At 27.1% G+C, this 15,476-nt stretch overlaps 1 protein-coding gene across 1 annotated transcript in view; it reads right to left on the bottom strand.

The window, feature by feature from the left end:
• Nucleotides 1–915: 915 nt before the first annotated feature.
• LOC135927911 (integrin alpha-PS1-like) overlaps nt 916–15,476 on the bottom strand; it is a 55,073-nt gene continuing 40,512 nt past the window's right edge. The window contains exons 17-27 of the mRNA XM_065464170.1: nt 12,561–12,640; nt 12,373–12,456; nt 12,220–12,322; nt 11,613–11,732; nt 11,416–11,475; nt 11,325–11,375; nt 11,122–11,274; nt 10,560–10,679; nt 2,576–2,677; nt 1,445–1,573; nt 916–1,268 (exon numbers count right to left, since the gene is read on the bottom strand). Of these exons, the coding sequence (XP_065320242.1) occupies nt 1,182–1,268; nt 1,445–1,573; nt 2,576–2,677; nt 10,560–10,679; nt 11,122–11,274; nt 11,325–11,375; nt 11,416–11,475; nt 11,613–11,732; nt 12,220–12,322; nt 12,373–12,456; nt 12,561–12,640 (1,089 nt within the window). The 3' untranslated portion in view covers nt 916–1,181. The remainder of the gene's footprint in view (nt 1,269–1,444; nt 1,574–2,575; nt 2,678–10,559; nt 10,680–11,121; nt 11,275–11,324; nt 11,376–11,415; nt 11,476–11,612; nt 11,733–12,219; nt 12,323–12,372; nt 12,457–12,560; nt 12,641–15,476) is intronic.

Genomic DNA, 15,476 nt, shown 5'->3' with positions numbered 1-15,476 from the left:
AATGTATCTTAAAAGATATCCATAAACAGATACCTCTGAAATAGCATATAGATACTTTTACAACTCTGATTATCTTAATAAATTTTTAATAATATAATTACAATTATTAAACAAATTATTGCTTTTAAAAAAGAAAAAATTTTTTATTCAAAAAAAAGTAAGGAAAAAAAATATATTATAAAAAATTTTCTCTTTTGTTTATTAAAAAAATAAGCAATTTTTTATTTGCTTCCCCATGCTTATTTTTTAAACGTAAAATTATACAATATATTCGCATGATTTTTTAATTAAAAAAATAAGCAATCTTAAATTTACTTCCCTCAAGTATATTTTAAAATAGTAAATTTTTTAACGTAGTAATCATAATATTAATATTTTTAAAGTATATTAATTATTTTAACGAAGTAAGATTAGTATTTTTTAACATATTATAAAGATTATATTACGTTTTATTTTAGAATTTTGTAGGAAAAATTTCAAGGGAAGCAATATTTCCGAAAGCTTCGTCACTACCCTATAAAAAAATAAAAATAATTAGTAGTTTAAATTGAATGATCAAAAATTATAGATTTCATTTTAAAATGACCAAATTTTAAATAAAAACTGCGCATTCAATTAATTTTTATTACAATCTGAATGTGAGAATAAATTAAAAAATATAGAATATTAGAAAATTAATAAAAATAAATTTACCTATGATCATGATTAGTAATAGCAAATGATATTGACATATGAAATTTTACATACAAATTCAATAGATAGAAATACATGCATTTTCATGGTTCCAAAATTATTACTTAATACAATGCTTTTAGATCTCATATTTTTAAATATATTTATTTTACAATTCATACTATTTAGGCATATATTATTTAAATAGTTGGGTATAAATGATAAATATTTAATTCACACATAATTGATAGAATACTATAATTAAAATACATTTTTTTGTTAATTATAAAACTATTAATTGCTTTAGTTTTTCCCGAAAAATAAAACAATATGCATTTATCAATATTCGATTATTTTTTTTACATTAATAAAACCATTTATACGTCTATAACAAAAGGAGATTCATATTTAAATTTAAATTGGAATGCCAATTATATTATTGAGCATATATTTGAGATATTTATAAATCGCGTTATCCTCTTGAAAAAAATCTGAGATAATTTTATGCTTTATAAATCGTTCATGTCATCGTAACGAGCCTTTTCAAGTCGAGCGCTGTGTGGTGGTTTCATGATTTTTCGTTTAAAAAAGCCAATCTGAAAATTATATTGCAGAAATAGATATTTAAAAACAGTTTTTTCTTTATTTACTAGATATTATTTTAATAGAAGTCAAATAATTGAAATATAAAAAAAAATTTAATTTTAAAAACTAAACTGTATTAAATGATCTAATTTAACTCTTTCAATTTATTGTTATAATAAGCATTTACTTTCCAGAGAAGGATGGTAATTAAAAAGAACAAAAATATCCCAGAACATATTGCAACTATAATTATCCAAGGCTCGGTTTCCTTGTGTTCCGTGATAACATCAAGATCTGGATAAGCTATCGTTTCAATCTAAAGGAAAAATAGTAGTTTATTAAAAAAAATTATAAAATTATTCTTAAAAAATAATTCAGGCCTTAATTCATGAAAGAATAAATAAAAAGTATGATCTAAAACAAATTAGTTAATTAGACAAAACTGGAACCGATATCTTCACGATGATATTCATCAATACTTTTTATTTTTTTGCCTATACCAGACTATTTAACCCCCTAAAAGTTATTGATAAAATTTTGCACCAAAAAATTATATTTGCTTGCAATATAAATATTTTACAATTTATCCTAAAAATCATTAGTTTTTTGGGGTCATTTTTATTTCATCAATTGTTAATTTTTTTGAGCCAGTTTTATTTCATAAAATTTAAAAGGCTGCCTTTCTCCTGCTTTACAGAATCATATTTATTATTACCTTTTCGATCTATATTATATATTCATAGACCTGCAGAGTTCAGATTTTAGGGCTAGCATTGCTTTCAAAAAAATATCATTTTCAAATTTGGCCCCGATTTCAAAAATAAATTATTTTCAAGACCGACCTGGATTTTTATTTTTGATTATTTTCCAGACCGGAATTGTTAAAATATTTTGGAAAATTTCTTCTATAGGAAATAAAAATATAAGCAAGAAATGAATATTAAACCTTTAATTATATTATTTTCCAATATTTTTTAACTTACTAATGACAAAATCTTATTTTCGGTCGATTTTTAAAATTATACCAATTTTTGACCTTGTGCAGGTCTCTAATATATTTTTTTTCATATGATAAACGCCTTTTTTTTTTAAAAAAAGAGAGAATCTCACAAATAATGAAGATCATTATTTATAATTCTTGTCTTATTTTATCATACATTACAAATATTATTATTATTCAATAGTAGTAATATAAATAAAAATTGATGAGTTTGAATAAAATATGGTTGTATCGGGATGATACCCGCCAGTATCAGTATATCTCTAGATGAGAACTAAGAATTTAGAACATGCCATAAAAAATATTCATTTAAGTTACATAAGCTTCATCATTGCTAATATTTTGTTCAACGTGATATTTTTTATCAATGTAAAGAAATGCGCGAGATATAATAGCAACAGCATCTATCAAGGGATAATCCTTTGAAATATATAAAAAATAATTAAATATAGTGGTGTGGAGGAGCTACTTTAAAATAAATGGGGAAAGGGGAGGGGATTTATTATGTCATAAAATTTTGAAATAATTCTTACATTGTTTTTATATATAAAATTAACTTAATTTCATGACAAAATATCTGAAATTAAAAAAATGTGCACTCTAAATTATTTAGCTGTTAAAGATTACAATATATCCTACGACATATATCACTAAGTTTATAACCAATCAATTTAATATAATATAACATTTATTTATTGTTTATAACCCAATATATTAAATTAAACTGATTGTTCCTTTTAAAACACATTATATATTTTTTACAAGAATCCTCAAAAATGAAGTAAAATTTTATATAAATATTAGTTTTTTTAATTTGAAATTATATTTTAGGCGTTGTTATAATATAATATTTTTCACTTTGTGTTGATTGATTTAAATTTGAATATTATTTATTTTATATGTTGATTGATTTAAATTTGAATATTATTTATTTTTATATTTAAGTTGTTCAATTAACTTGTAAATTTTATATATATATAATGTTTTTTAGATGAAATATATAGTAATAAAATAGTTAAAACAAGTCTTTACAATTTTTATTTTACAATTTACATGGTGCCCCGGTTACGGTGGTACGTTTTTCATTTTAAATTAAATTTAAATGATAAAAGTTTTAAAAGAAAAATTTAAAAAATATCCTTACCTTGAATTTTTTTGTTAAAAATAAAAAGTAAACGAAATACTTATCAAATTCGTCGTTCGATATGGGAGATGTTAAAGGACAAAATAAAATTTTTTTTGACTTTTCTTTTCGATAGTCAAAATTTTATCCAAATTTACAAATTTATAAAAAGGTAAAAAAAAATATATATATATATATATATAAAATAAGAGTATATATATACAAATATAAAAAAATATTTTTCATAAAAATAATGTTTTGTTTTAAAACGTATGATATACCTCAACACGTTATTATTGATGATATGTTAAAAGAAATGGGAATTAAAGAATTTTCTTATGTACGTGATACTAGGACAAACGAAATTGTTTTTTATTTTAAATCTTTACGTAAAATGATTAATGCATTTATATGTCTTAATGGCAAACCATATATTCTAGATGACAATAATTTTATTTTTATATTTTGTAAAATTATTGAATATTAAAATTTAAATATCTTTATGCTTTAGATATTTGACATTATATTTATAGAAAATTTTCCCTATAAATTTACGCAATATTTAACTTATAGAATGTCAATAAATTTTTTCTAAAAACTTAGTCACGAATTAGTATTAAATTTTTCAAAGACAAATTATATTGAAGCTTAGTGGATCAAATCCTCTTTACGAATTCGAATTAGAATTTTTATAAATAAACTATTAAAACTTAGTGGACCATATTATCTTGATTAAAATTAAAATTTTTAGACAACTTAAATTGGATTTTAATGAACGACAATGTTTTACTTTTACGATTTTAAATATTGAAAGTTTACTTTACTCAAATAAAATTATATAATGGACGAAAAATTAACTCTTACACACACTCAATATGTTCCTAAATTTCCCAAGTTATCAGGAAAATTATCTGAGACTTACCTTAACTTAATAGAAACATACTTTGAAGGACATATTGAGTCAGACTCATCTAAAATTAGGACACTACTATGCAGCTTACCAATTGAGATTGTAGACCAAGTTACGTCGATATGTTCTAAAGCACAGTTAAAAGATTTTAATATTGTTTTTGGTAAATTAAAACTGTTAATTCCAAGTGAGGACATTAATGTAAATATAAAGAACTTTAACTTAGCGGTACAAGGTGCCGAGGAGTCCTTCCATACTTTTTATTTTAGAATTTCAAAACTTCATAAAAAATGCGATTTTGATAACGATACAAGAATGATTGAGAAATTAATAACTTGTTCTTTAAATGATAATATCAGAAGGAAGTTAAATAAACATAAGCACGAAGGTTTAGATAAGATGATGAAATTAGGAGTGGAGTTAGATGGCAGCAATATTAAACCAGACGTTAGCGATACAAATTATGTAGACAATAATAAAAAATTGGATAAAAATAAAAAATTTTACAATTTAAACATGGATAAAATACCATGCAAAAGTACTTTTAGTAATAATGAGAATAATTCTAATGATTATGAACGTAATAATTTTAAAGAAAATAATTTTAATTATGATGGACGTAACATTCATAAGGAAAATTTTGATTTTAAGAAGAGGAATTATAATGATTTTAGGCCTAATTATAGTGCTAGCCGAAACTATCAAAACAATATTTTTCGAGACAGTGAGGGTAACTCTAGAAATTTTCGTAATAACCAATCTTCGAATAACAATTCAAACTATTACGGAAGAAACTCCATGTGGCACAACAACAATAATGCAAACAATTATAATAGAAACAATGCCTGGCAATACAATAACAATTCAAACAATTATGGTAGAGGTACTTGGCAAAACAATAATTATAATGGGAGAAACAATTCCTGGTCTTACAACAATCAAAGAAATCAGAGTCAATATAATAATCGATATGGTTATCAATATCAATCCTATAATAACAACAATAATGGAGAAAATAATGCGTGGAAAAATTATAATCAGTATATTAATCAAAGAAAACCATTACAATATAATGACGTGAATCAAAGTAACATCAATTGTAACATGAACATTGAAGAGATTGTTGAAGAAAAATATAACCCTACACAAAATAATAATGGTAGTGATTTTAATATCAACAATTTAACTGAGTTTAAACATAATGATAATGCGTTCATGATCACTTTAAAAGTAAATGATGCTGTTGTTACTATGCAGGTTGATACGGGATCCAAGTTTACAATTATACCTCATGAAATGGCTAAACAAATAGGTATTAAAGATCTTAAAAAGTCCACTCTACAACTTTCAGCTTATGATGGAAACTTAATCAAGATTATTGGCGTCACTCAAGTTAAAGTAACCTACGAAGGTATCACCAAACACTTGCAAGCCGTGATCGTTAAATCTAATAAAAATGCGTTATTGGGACGTATGTGGATTAATGCCTTTAGTAATATTTTGAACAAATTTATAGCAAACATTGATACCAACTATGAAGATGAAATAAAGAAATTAATAAAAGATTGCGAATCTAAACTGACTAAAAAACCTATCAACAAAGGGAATGTCAAAATATATCTACGTAACGACGCCAAACCGAAAATCATACCACCTAGACGGTTACCTTATTCAAAGATAGACGCTGTTACTAAAGAACTTATGAGATGGATAGGAGATGGAGTCATTGAGCCTGTAACAGATGTCCGATGGGCAAGTCCGATAACCGCTGTCTACAAGGATAATGGGAGCGTTAGGGTTTGCGCCGACTTCAAAGACACTGTCAACCCAGCCCTTGAGGACTTCAGATACCCACTTCCAAGAATAAATGACCTTATCGCTAAGCTCAAGGAAGGGAAGAAGTTCACCAAGATAGATTTCAAGGATGCGTTCCTACAAATTCCCATTGATGAAACCTGCAGAGACATATTAACTATATCTACACACAGGGGGTACTACCGGTTTACCAGACTTCCTTTTGGGTTAAAGACTTCATCTGCGATTTTTCAACAAATTATGGATCAAATTTTCAGTGACATGAAAGATGTCATATTTTATATTGATGATCTACTAATTACGGGAAGTAGTGACGAAGTTCATTTCAACAACATAAAGAAGGTTTTTGAAAGAATACTATCTCATGGTTTAGTGCCTAATTTTGCAAAAAGCTTATTTTTCAAAAAAAGTCTAAGGTTCTTAGGACACGACATCGACGCCAAGGGGATCCACGCCAACCATGACAAAATCGAGGCGATCGTTAAAATGCCGGAACCAAAATCAGCCGCGGAATTGTCAACGTTTCTAGGTATGGCCGGGTACTACAGAAAATTTTTGAACAACTTCGCTGAAATAGCTGATCCTTTATACAAGATTGTTAACAAAGAAAAATGGGAGTGGAATTTAGAACACTCCAAAAGTTTTGATGATTTAAAGACATTGATTAGTCTTCCTCCAGCTTTGACGTACTTTAATCCTGAACTACCTATCGGAATTGCGACTGATGCATCTAAAAGAGGTTTAGGAGCTGTTTTGTTCCACACTGAAAAAGATGGCAAAGAAAAACCGATAGCTTTTGCATCAAGAACTTTAGCAAAATCTGAAACAAATTATACCAATATTGAGCGTGAAGCTTTGGCCATTATGTTTGCTATCAAGAGATTTCAAGAATACTTGATAGGGACTAAGTTCACTATTATAACGGATCACAAGCCGCTAATCCATATTTTCACCAAAGGGCTCAAAGATAATAGCACCATGTCATTAAGGTTACAGAAGTGGAGTATAATTTTGGGGGGTTACGACTTTAACATCAGATATAAAGCTGGTAAATACAATGTTGTTCCCGATTGCCTCTCAAGACTACCACAAGTAATTGATGATGACGTTATTGATGATATCGCGATTATAAATGACTTTGGCGATATACCTCTTAGTTTTGACCGAATACGTGATGAAACATCCAAAGATTTTGAATTATCTCAAGTTATGAATGACATAAGAAATAATGTGCCTATCCAAAATAAAATTTATGAAAATATTGAACAAGAACTAAGTATCATTAAAGATTGTCTGTACAAAAGCGACAAAATAATAATTCCGTCAAGTCTGAGAAAGAACATACTGAAGGCGTTACACGAAGGTCATTTGGGAGCAGGTAAAATTAAATCCTTAGCCAAAGATCGTATGTGGTGGTCTGGTATGGTCAACGACATTGATTTGGAAGTCAAAAGTTGCGATGATTGTAATATTTATCATGACAATCCAAAGAAGATACAAAATCCATGGGTAGCAGCAACTAAACCATTTGAAAGGATACACATAGATTATGCGGGTCCGTTTTTTACAAAGAATTGGTTGATAATCGTTGATGCTTATAGTAAATTTCCGGTTATAGTTCCGGTAAAGAGTATTACGACTGAATTCACGTTAAAGGAAATTTATAAAACTATTTCACTATTTGGTATACCTGAAACCATTGTTACAGATAATGGTACCAATTTCACGAGCAAAGATTTTGAAAAATTTTGTAGCAATTATGGTATAAAACATGTACTAACGTCGGCCTACCATCAGCAATCTAATGGACAAGCTGAACGTATGGTGAGAACATTTAAAGCTCATATGAAAAGAAACATAAAGATTGGCTTAGAAACTGCGCTGGACAGATTTTTGTTCAACTATAGAAACACGCCGAATGACACTACGGGAGTTACACCGTCCAAAAGAATGTTTAACCGCGACATTAGAATAAAGTGGGATTTATTAAAACCTTTGGAGGATAAAGTTGGTGAAGTCTTCATGTCGTTACCACGAAATCGAACTTTTAATAGAGGAGACTATGTTTGGTATAAGAAACAGGGTGATGATACGTGGTGCAAAGGCAGCATCAAGCTTAAAGAGAGTAACACCATGTTTCAAGTTTATACTGATAAAGGGATAGTAAGTAGGCATATTGATCAGTTAAGGAAAAGAGAATGTTACAATAGTTTAAAATATTATGAAATTGACCCTAAAAATTCCTCTAAAGGGGGAAGTGTGGACACAAAGAATGAGATTAAGATACCAATTACTAGACCAATAAGAATTAAAAATAAACCTGATTACTTAAAAGATTACGTGCTTAAAATTTAAATATAAAACGCTAAAAATAAAACGCTAAAAATATAAAACGCTAAAAGTATAAAACGCTATAAAAAATAATATAATAATCGTTATGATTTATCATTCCTTATTTTGGATTTTATTCCTTATTCCATAAATTATCATTCCTTATTACATATTTTATTGTTCCGAAATTCAAAATTTTATTCGTGCATATTATTCATATATTTGATCAACTATTCCAAATTACATATTCCAATTTATTCCAATATTCGACTGGATTAATTATGAAAAATGATAATAACAATTTTGAGAAATGTGAACAACATACGATAAGGATATCAAACCAACGATAACGTTCAAACCTACGCGATTGATTCAAGCCTACAAAAAACGTACAAACTCACGCAACTCTAATAAACGATTTTATCAAACCTACGTGATAGAATCAAGCCTACGAAAACATTTGAGACTTATGCGCTAACCAAGATAAAACCGAGTACAATCGAAACAGGAAAAACTTCTAGGACAACAAGCTCTCGATGACTGCTGAGAAGAAGCTTCGTTGTTTGTAGAAGAGGGGGAATGTTGATTGATTTAAATTTGAATATTATTTATTTTATATGTTGATTGATTTAAATTTGAATATTATTTATTTTATATTTAAGTTGTTCAATTAACTTGTAAATTTTATATATATATAATGTTTTTTAGATGAAATATATAGTAATAAAATAGTTAAAACAAGTCTTTACAATTTTTATTTACAATTTACACTTTGATAAAGAGTTTTTTTAATTCAAGAAAACAGATGACATCATTCTAATCTTCTTTGCACCGGTTTTAATATGCTGACTATTCTTTTTAAAATAAAACCAAAAATGCATTAAAAATACAACCGAAAGCAAAACATCCAAATATTTTGGTTGCGGAGTCCAATCCAAATTACATTATAATTTACTCGACCAATATTAATTATGAATATTGGATCAATTGGCACAACCCAATTTAATCGAGAGAAAAATACATTGAAATTCATTTAAAATGTTTAAGACAAAGGCTAATAATAACCTGTAGTATTCTTCGATCAGTATATTTATTTTTACCAATATCTAAGTAATCGGTAAAAATAATATACATATATAAATTTGATTAGTAATTTTTGTCAGTGAAAAAATAACATTTATTTAGTTAATAGTGAGATTGGCTAGTAATGGTGTAGATTAGTGATGTAAATGGGCTCTTTTGAGCCGATTTAAAAAAACGGTTAATTCAGTATTTTATCCAGAAAAATATTAAGCAAGCCTGAAGATTTTACTCATGGATGTCACAAAGATTTGGACATCTATTAGTGAAATCTCGAGGCTTAGGTTATATTTTTCTGGCCAAATTAATGAGTTAGCTGTTTTAAAAAATCGACACAAATGGAGTGATTTTCTATCACTAGTGTAGATGTCATTTAGTTTTCTAAGATCTTTTAATTATACGCAAACGCAATTATAAACAAACATACACAGATATAAAAAAACGTATAATTATGCATTACACATAACACAACAATAAAAAGAAAAACAAAACAAAACAAGAGAACGAAAAGAAAGAGTCAAGAATTAAAGAGAATATATATAAGACAAAAACAATAGATAAAATACTAAACGGAATACAAGGGAGAATTGGAGAAATACAAAGAATAGATAAATTATCGAAAAATTGAAATAATAGTAAAAAGGGAGACAAAAAGATCAATATAGTGAAATTAAAATAAAAGAATTAGAGAATCATACAAAAAAGGAGGATGTTACAGTAAAATAATGTTGTTTATAAGCTATCATATTAAGAGTTTTTGTTCGAAAACATGGCAAATCCAGTAATATATTTTATTTTAAAATTGTTTCATTTATAGATTACGAACCAAATGATGAATGTTTGATTTGAATTTATAAGGATGTAGCTTAATTATAACGTTGATAATAATTTTTTTTTAAATTTTCAAAGAGGGATATTTGTAAATAAAAGGGAAAACGGATATTTTAGGGGAAATGTCATTATAGTTATATTGAAATAACGATAAATAAAAGGAAAGTAGGCTAGCCTAGTTATATAAAAATATAAATGGTTATATAACAAACTTCGACTAAAGTAGAGTTCCATAATCTAGATTGTAAATGTATGACAATACTTTCCGAGGAAGACAATTCTCCAATATGACACGTAAATTTTACGCATTTAGCAGTCCCTTTTAGACAATCCTTATTATTTAAGTGAGAATTGTAATATTGGTATATGATAGTCAAAATGTGAAATTATATAATAAGAAATTCAAAAAAAAAAAATTTTGTTTGGATTCCATTCTTACATAGTTTTGATTTTAAATTATGTTCTAGATGTAATTCTGAAACTATTTCCACATAATTTTTTAAATAACTTTTAATGCCTTGAAATTATTACCATTATGAGTATTTACAATTCCTGTAAATAATATTATATAGTTCCCGCTTCAAAAATTAAAGGTTCTTTTTAGGTTTAAATTTAAATCCGTGATAAATAATAAAATTTAAATTATAACAGTTGAGATGATTATATTCATACTACTAGAGGAGAAATATATTTTAGCCCCTTTGAAATTCCGCTTATGACACTTTTCATTATATAAATATTTTTAAGCAATGATGTTAATTGTATTATATATACCATAGTAACAATATTTTTCAGTTTTCCTCCCAACATTTTTGCTTCAGGCAATATAATTAATTCTCGTTTGTTTCTAGTAACTATTTTTGTGAATATTTTTTTGATTTTTCGCTTAAATCTTTTGACGATAGATGTTGATACATGTAAATAATCCTATAATTAAAAACAAAAATAAAATAATATGCAAAATTTATAAAAAAAACATTTTTGGTTTTATTTTTGGTGAGGTTGCTTTTAAGTGACGGTGTCTCAAGCTAAAATATAAATTATATAAAAAAGTATAAAAAAATTTACTTCTAATTTTAAGAGGTTAACAAAATTAGAATCGATTTCACACATACCATTTCCATCAACCTTGAAATGCAAAAATTAAGAAAAATCAATTATAATTAATATTATATTTCACTTTATAAATTAAATGATTTGGACAGGGCCTAAAAAATAATTTTCGTAGTTATAATATGCAAATAAGTTAGAACATTTATAATTACCCAAGGATATCTAGTCATATACAAGAGCCATTTGCCGTGTTTCCTTTTATTTTCTACCTCATAAGGCCACATAACATCAACGTACGATGAACCAATGGTACCAGGTCCATGGTTAATAACCTAATTTTGATCAAACAAACTATTATCATTAATTAATAACAAATGTTACTTATTCCAAAATAGTTTTATATACAATAATTAAGCCCTGCATCGGAACCATTTTCAAGGTTCGGTTTAATAAGTATTTTATTTTATTTGACCTATCCGACTATTTTTTAGATCTGAGACCTAACTATTAATATAAAATGAGTCCGATTATCCTTTAAATAATATCCGAGTTCAATTCAAAAAACTAGACTGAGTAAAAATATATAATTTTTCAAGGAAATGGAAATATATCAAGCATTAAGACAATTACAATTTTATTGAGATCCAAATACGGCCTGAAAAAAATATGCCAGAATCTGGATTCAATAAAATATTTAGAATCAAGGTCCAGGTAGACAGAATTCGAAAAAGTCAGCCAGAGTTTGATTGGATGGGAAAGGTTCAAGTAGGGCTCTAATAATTAATGAATATCTTTTATAAAAATATTTTATCAACTTACTATATACCGATGTTCGATTGAATTGCCTACATCTCTCTCATAGACCATTGAGCTTTCGCCTTTAATAATCCCTCCGTAAAATATTTGTTCGGGCGAGGAAACACTTATTTATAGTAGATAAATATGTGAGGAGAAGATTCAAATTATATTTACCCAGTTAAACTGATTTCCGATTTGATAATTATTAATGCCATGCGGGAAAAATTTTTTGGATATATATTTTTATCCGAACTTGTTCTATATTATAAAAATAAACATGAGAAAATAGAATTAGTATAGTTAAAAATAAGATTGAACATAAAAATGGGTATAAAATGTAATTTAAAAAATATGGAATATACGTTGTAACATTGACGAAAAATGTAATATTATTGTCTTCGAGTTTGAGTGTTGTGACATCAAAATTAAATACAAACTCCACCTAAATTCGGAATTAAAATACATAATTGAAATTTAAGGTGTATTCAATTGGGCAAAAAACTATTTGATGTTACGGTAATAATCTCGGTTTAACAGTTTCTCCTTTGACTTCTGGTCCCTAGAACCGTTATAACGGGGTTATATTTAGAGCCCTGCATAGTGATTTTTTTGGGTCCCGAGCCCAATTTAAAAAAATTTTGGAATTTTTCACCCTATCTATTAAATATAAGTAGGAATTTCTTCCATACTTCAGTTTTTCTTTTTGTCCAAATTCTTGAATCTTTTAGGAAATTATATATAAATTTGGATCCATTTTATAAACAATTCCTCGGAGGCTATTTAATAGTATAAATCTCAGATGAAACAAAAATTATCAAAAGAAAATATTTCATAACTCTTAGAACAGATTAGACTAAGCCGATATTAAATATAGGATCGGCACTGATATTTAGCATTTTCAAAAATATCGAATCCGCCGATTTTAAAAAAAAACCGATCCGAGATTTTTATAAAATTGTTTTTGGTTATTTCTTGATTGTATATATAATTGTATTATTCTTTTTATTTTTATTGTAATGTTAAAAAAAATAATTAAAAATTTTATACTATTTTTTGTTATCTATAACAAGTAAAGTTACAATCAGCTAGTGGGTTCGATTTAGTAGAATTCTTAAAACTAGTTGACTAAAGAGTTTGGCCAAAAGTAAATTACTCAAGCTTATTTATTTTGCCCACATATGGCTGAAATGTTTGAACTTCTATTGGCGAAATTTCGAGGCTTAGGTCAAAATATTCCCTTTATATAAATCGGCTAATAAAAGCTGTTTAACAATACTACACACAGGCGCGTAACCAATGGGGGGAAAGGGGGAAATTATCCCCCCCCCATCGCAAATTTGACTATTTTCATAAATAATCATTTTAAGCTAATAAAAATTTTACCCCCACCCCCCAGACCCCCCTCTCACACAAATCAAAATTTTACAAATATTTGAATATCAATTTTCCAACATATTATTCAAAAATATTAATAAAATGTAAAAATATTTAGTCAAAGAGATTGAAATCAAACGATAATTTATAAATAAGGCTGAACATGAAAAAAAGTAATGTGTCGTTAGCAGCATAGCATTATTGAATTCAATTGATCAATCAGAGTTTATCATTGCTGCTAGTTGCATCAATAAATTATTTTTAGCTCACTACTTTGTAGAAATTTACAAAAACCAAATTTAGATTTGGTTCAAGTTATTGATTTGGCGGAAAATATACATGAACAGGTAGATACAATAAGAATGAATGTAGATAAATATTTTCATAATATTTATCTAGACGTTGAATCGAAGGCTAAATTTCATGATATAATACTAATTAAACCTCGTCTAGCACCTAGGCCTAGGCCATTTTTGAGATGAAAATAAATATTGGCTCAACTGAAGAATATTCTAAAATATCCATTTTCATCCCATTCTTAGATACTTTTTTATAGCAAATAAAAGTACGGGTTTTAGATAAAAAACAAGTCTTTAGCAATCTTCAAGTTTTATTACCCAAAGATCCTTCTTCATTTTCTAATGCCACTATTGGTAAAATTAAATATTTAGAAAAATTTTATTCCTATGAGATTGATACTGAAATAAATTTAATCAGTGAATTCGAATTATGGTATAAATATTTATACGTTACCTGAGCATGCTATTGATGCGCTCAATCGGTGTAAAGAAACCTTGGCTCAATTTCCTAATATTTCGAAGTTGTTTTATATTCTTGCATGTTTGCCTATTACAACATGTACGAATGAAAGGACTTTTTCCAACTTGAGAAGGTAGAAAACATATTTACGAAGTACTGAATCTCGGCTAAATGGGTTAGCTCTGTTAAATATACACAGAGATTTGGTTCCAAAGAAGACAAACGAAATAATTAAAAATCTAGTATTTGATAAGAAGTTAAAAAAAACTTGTTAATTTAATTATTTTCTAGTCAATATTTTAAACTACTATTAGTATTTTCAATAAAAAAAATTATATTCTACTTATATTGTATGAGAATTTAAGCTGAGGCTAGTTTTTAAAGCAAATTTTATAAAAAAATGACATTACACTTTATTTCAACTTTACATATAAATAAACCTTTACATTTAAAAAAACTTTATTAAATATAATATACCTAACTTGAAATAATAAAAAAGAGGCTTGTAATATCCTATCCATAAGCACGAATTAGTAAATAATAGTTAAAAATAGAAATATAATTATTATTAAATTATTCATAATTTAATAGAATAGCTAAATAAGACCCGGCCGAAGGCCAGGTAAAAGGGGTTTGGGGGCGAAGCCCCCAAAAAAATTTCCCCCCTATAAGAAAATCCTGGATACGCCACTGACTACACATTCACCCAGAAACAATGAAATATTGGAGAATAAAAAAATATACTTAATCATTCGTGAAATGGTTGGTTTCTTTTATAATAGAAAATAATGATATTTTTATGACATTGGTTCAAAGATAGATGATAAAAAAAACTCAATAGAAATATCGGATAGGTTTTTTTAGTAATATTGGAACGCATCGGTGAAAAATTTGTAGATCGGCACTAGAACAGATTAATATTCTATAAACCTAATAGAATATGATGTATGTAAGTAATAGAGTCACAATACAAATCACAATGGGAATTGGATGAACAAGTCAAATGAGTTAGATGAAAAATGACATGTGATTCTGATTGACATCTCGATAAAACAAAATGATTTGAGAATATATAAAATTTTTGGGGACCGGGCTGGCAGCCCGTTCCGAGCCTGAAGGAGATATTCAATGTCCGAGCCCCAGGC

This window comes from Gordionus sp. m RMFG-2023, chromosome 4 (genome assembly GCF_954871325.1).
Source record: "Gordionus sp. m RMFG-2023 chromosome 4, tfGorSpeb1-WG-v2, whole genome shotgun sequence".
NCBI lineage: Eukaryota > Metazoa > Nematomorpha > Gordioida > Chordodea > Parachordodidae > Gordionus > Gordionus sp. m RMFG-2023.
Note: the sequence above shows the minus strand (reverse complement) of the source record. Positions and strands in the feature narration are given on the sequence as shown.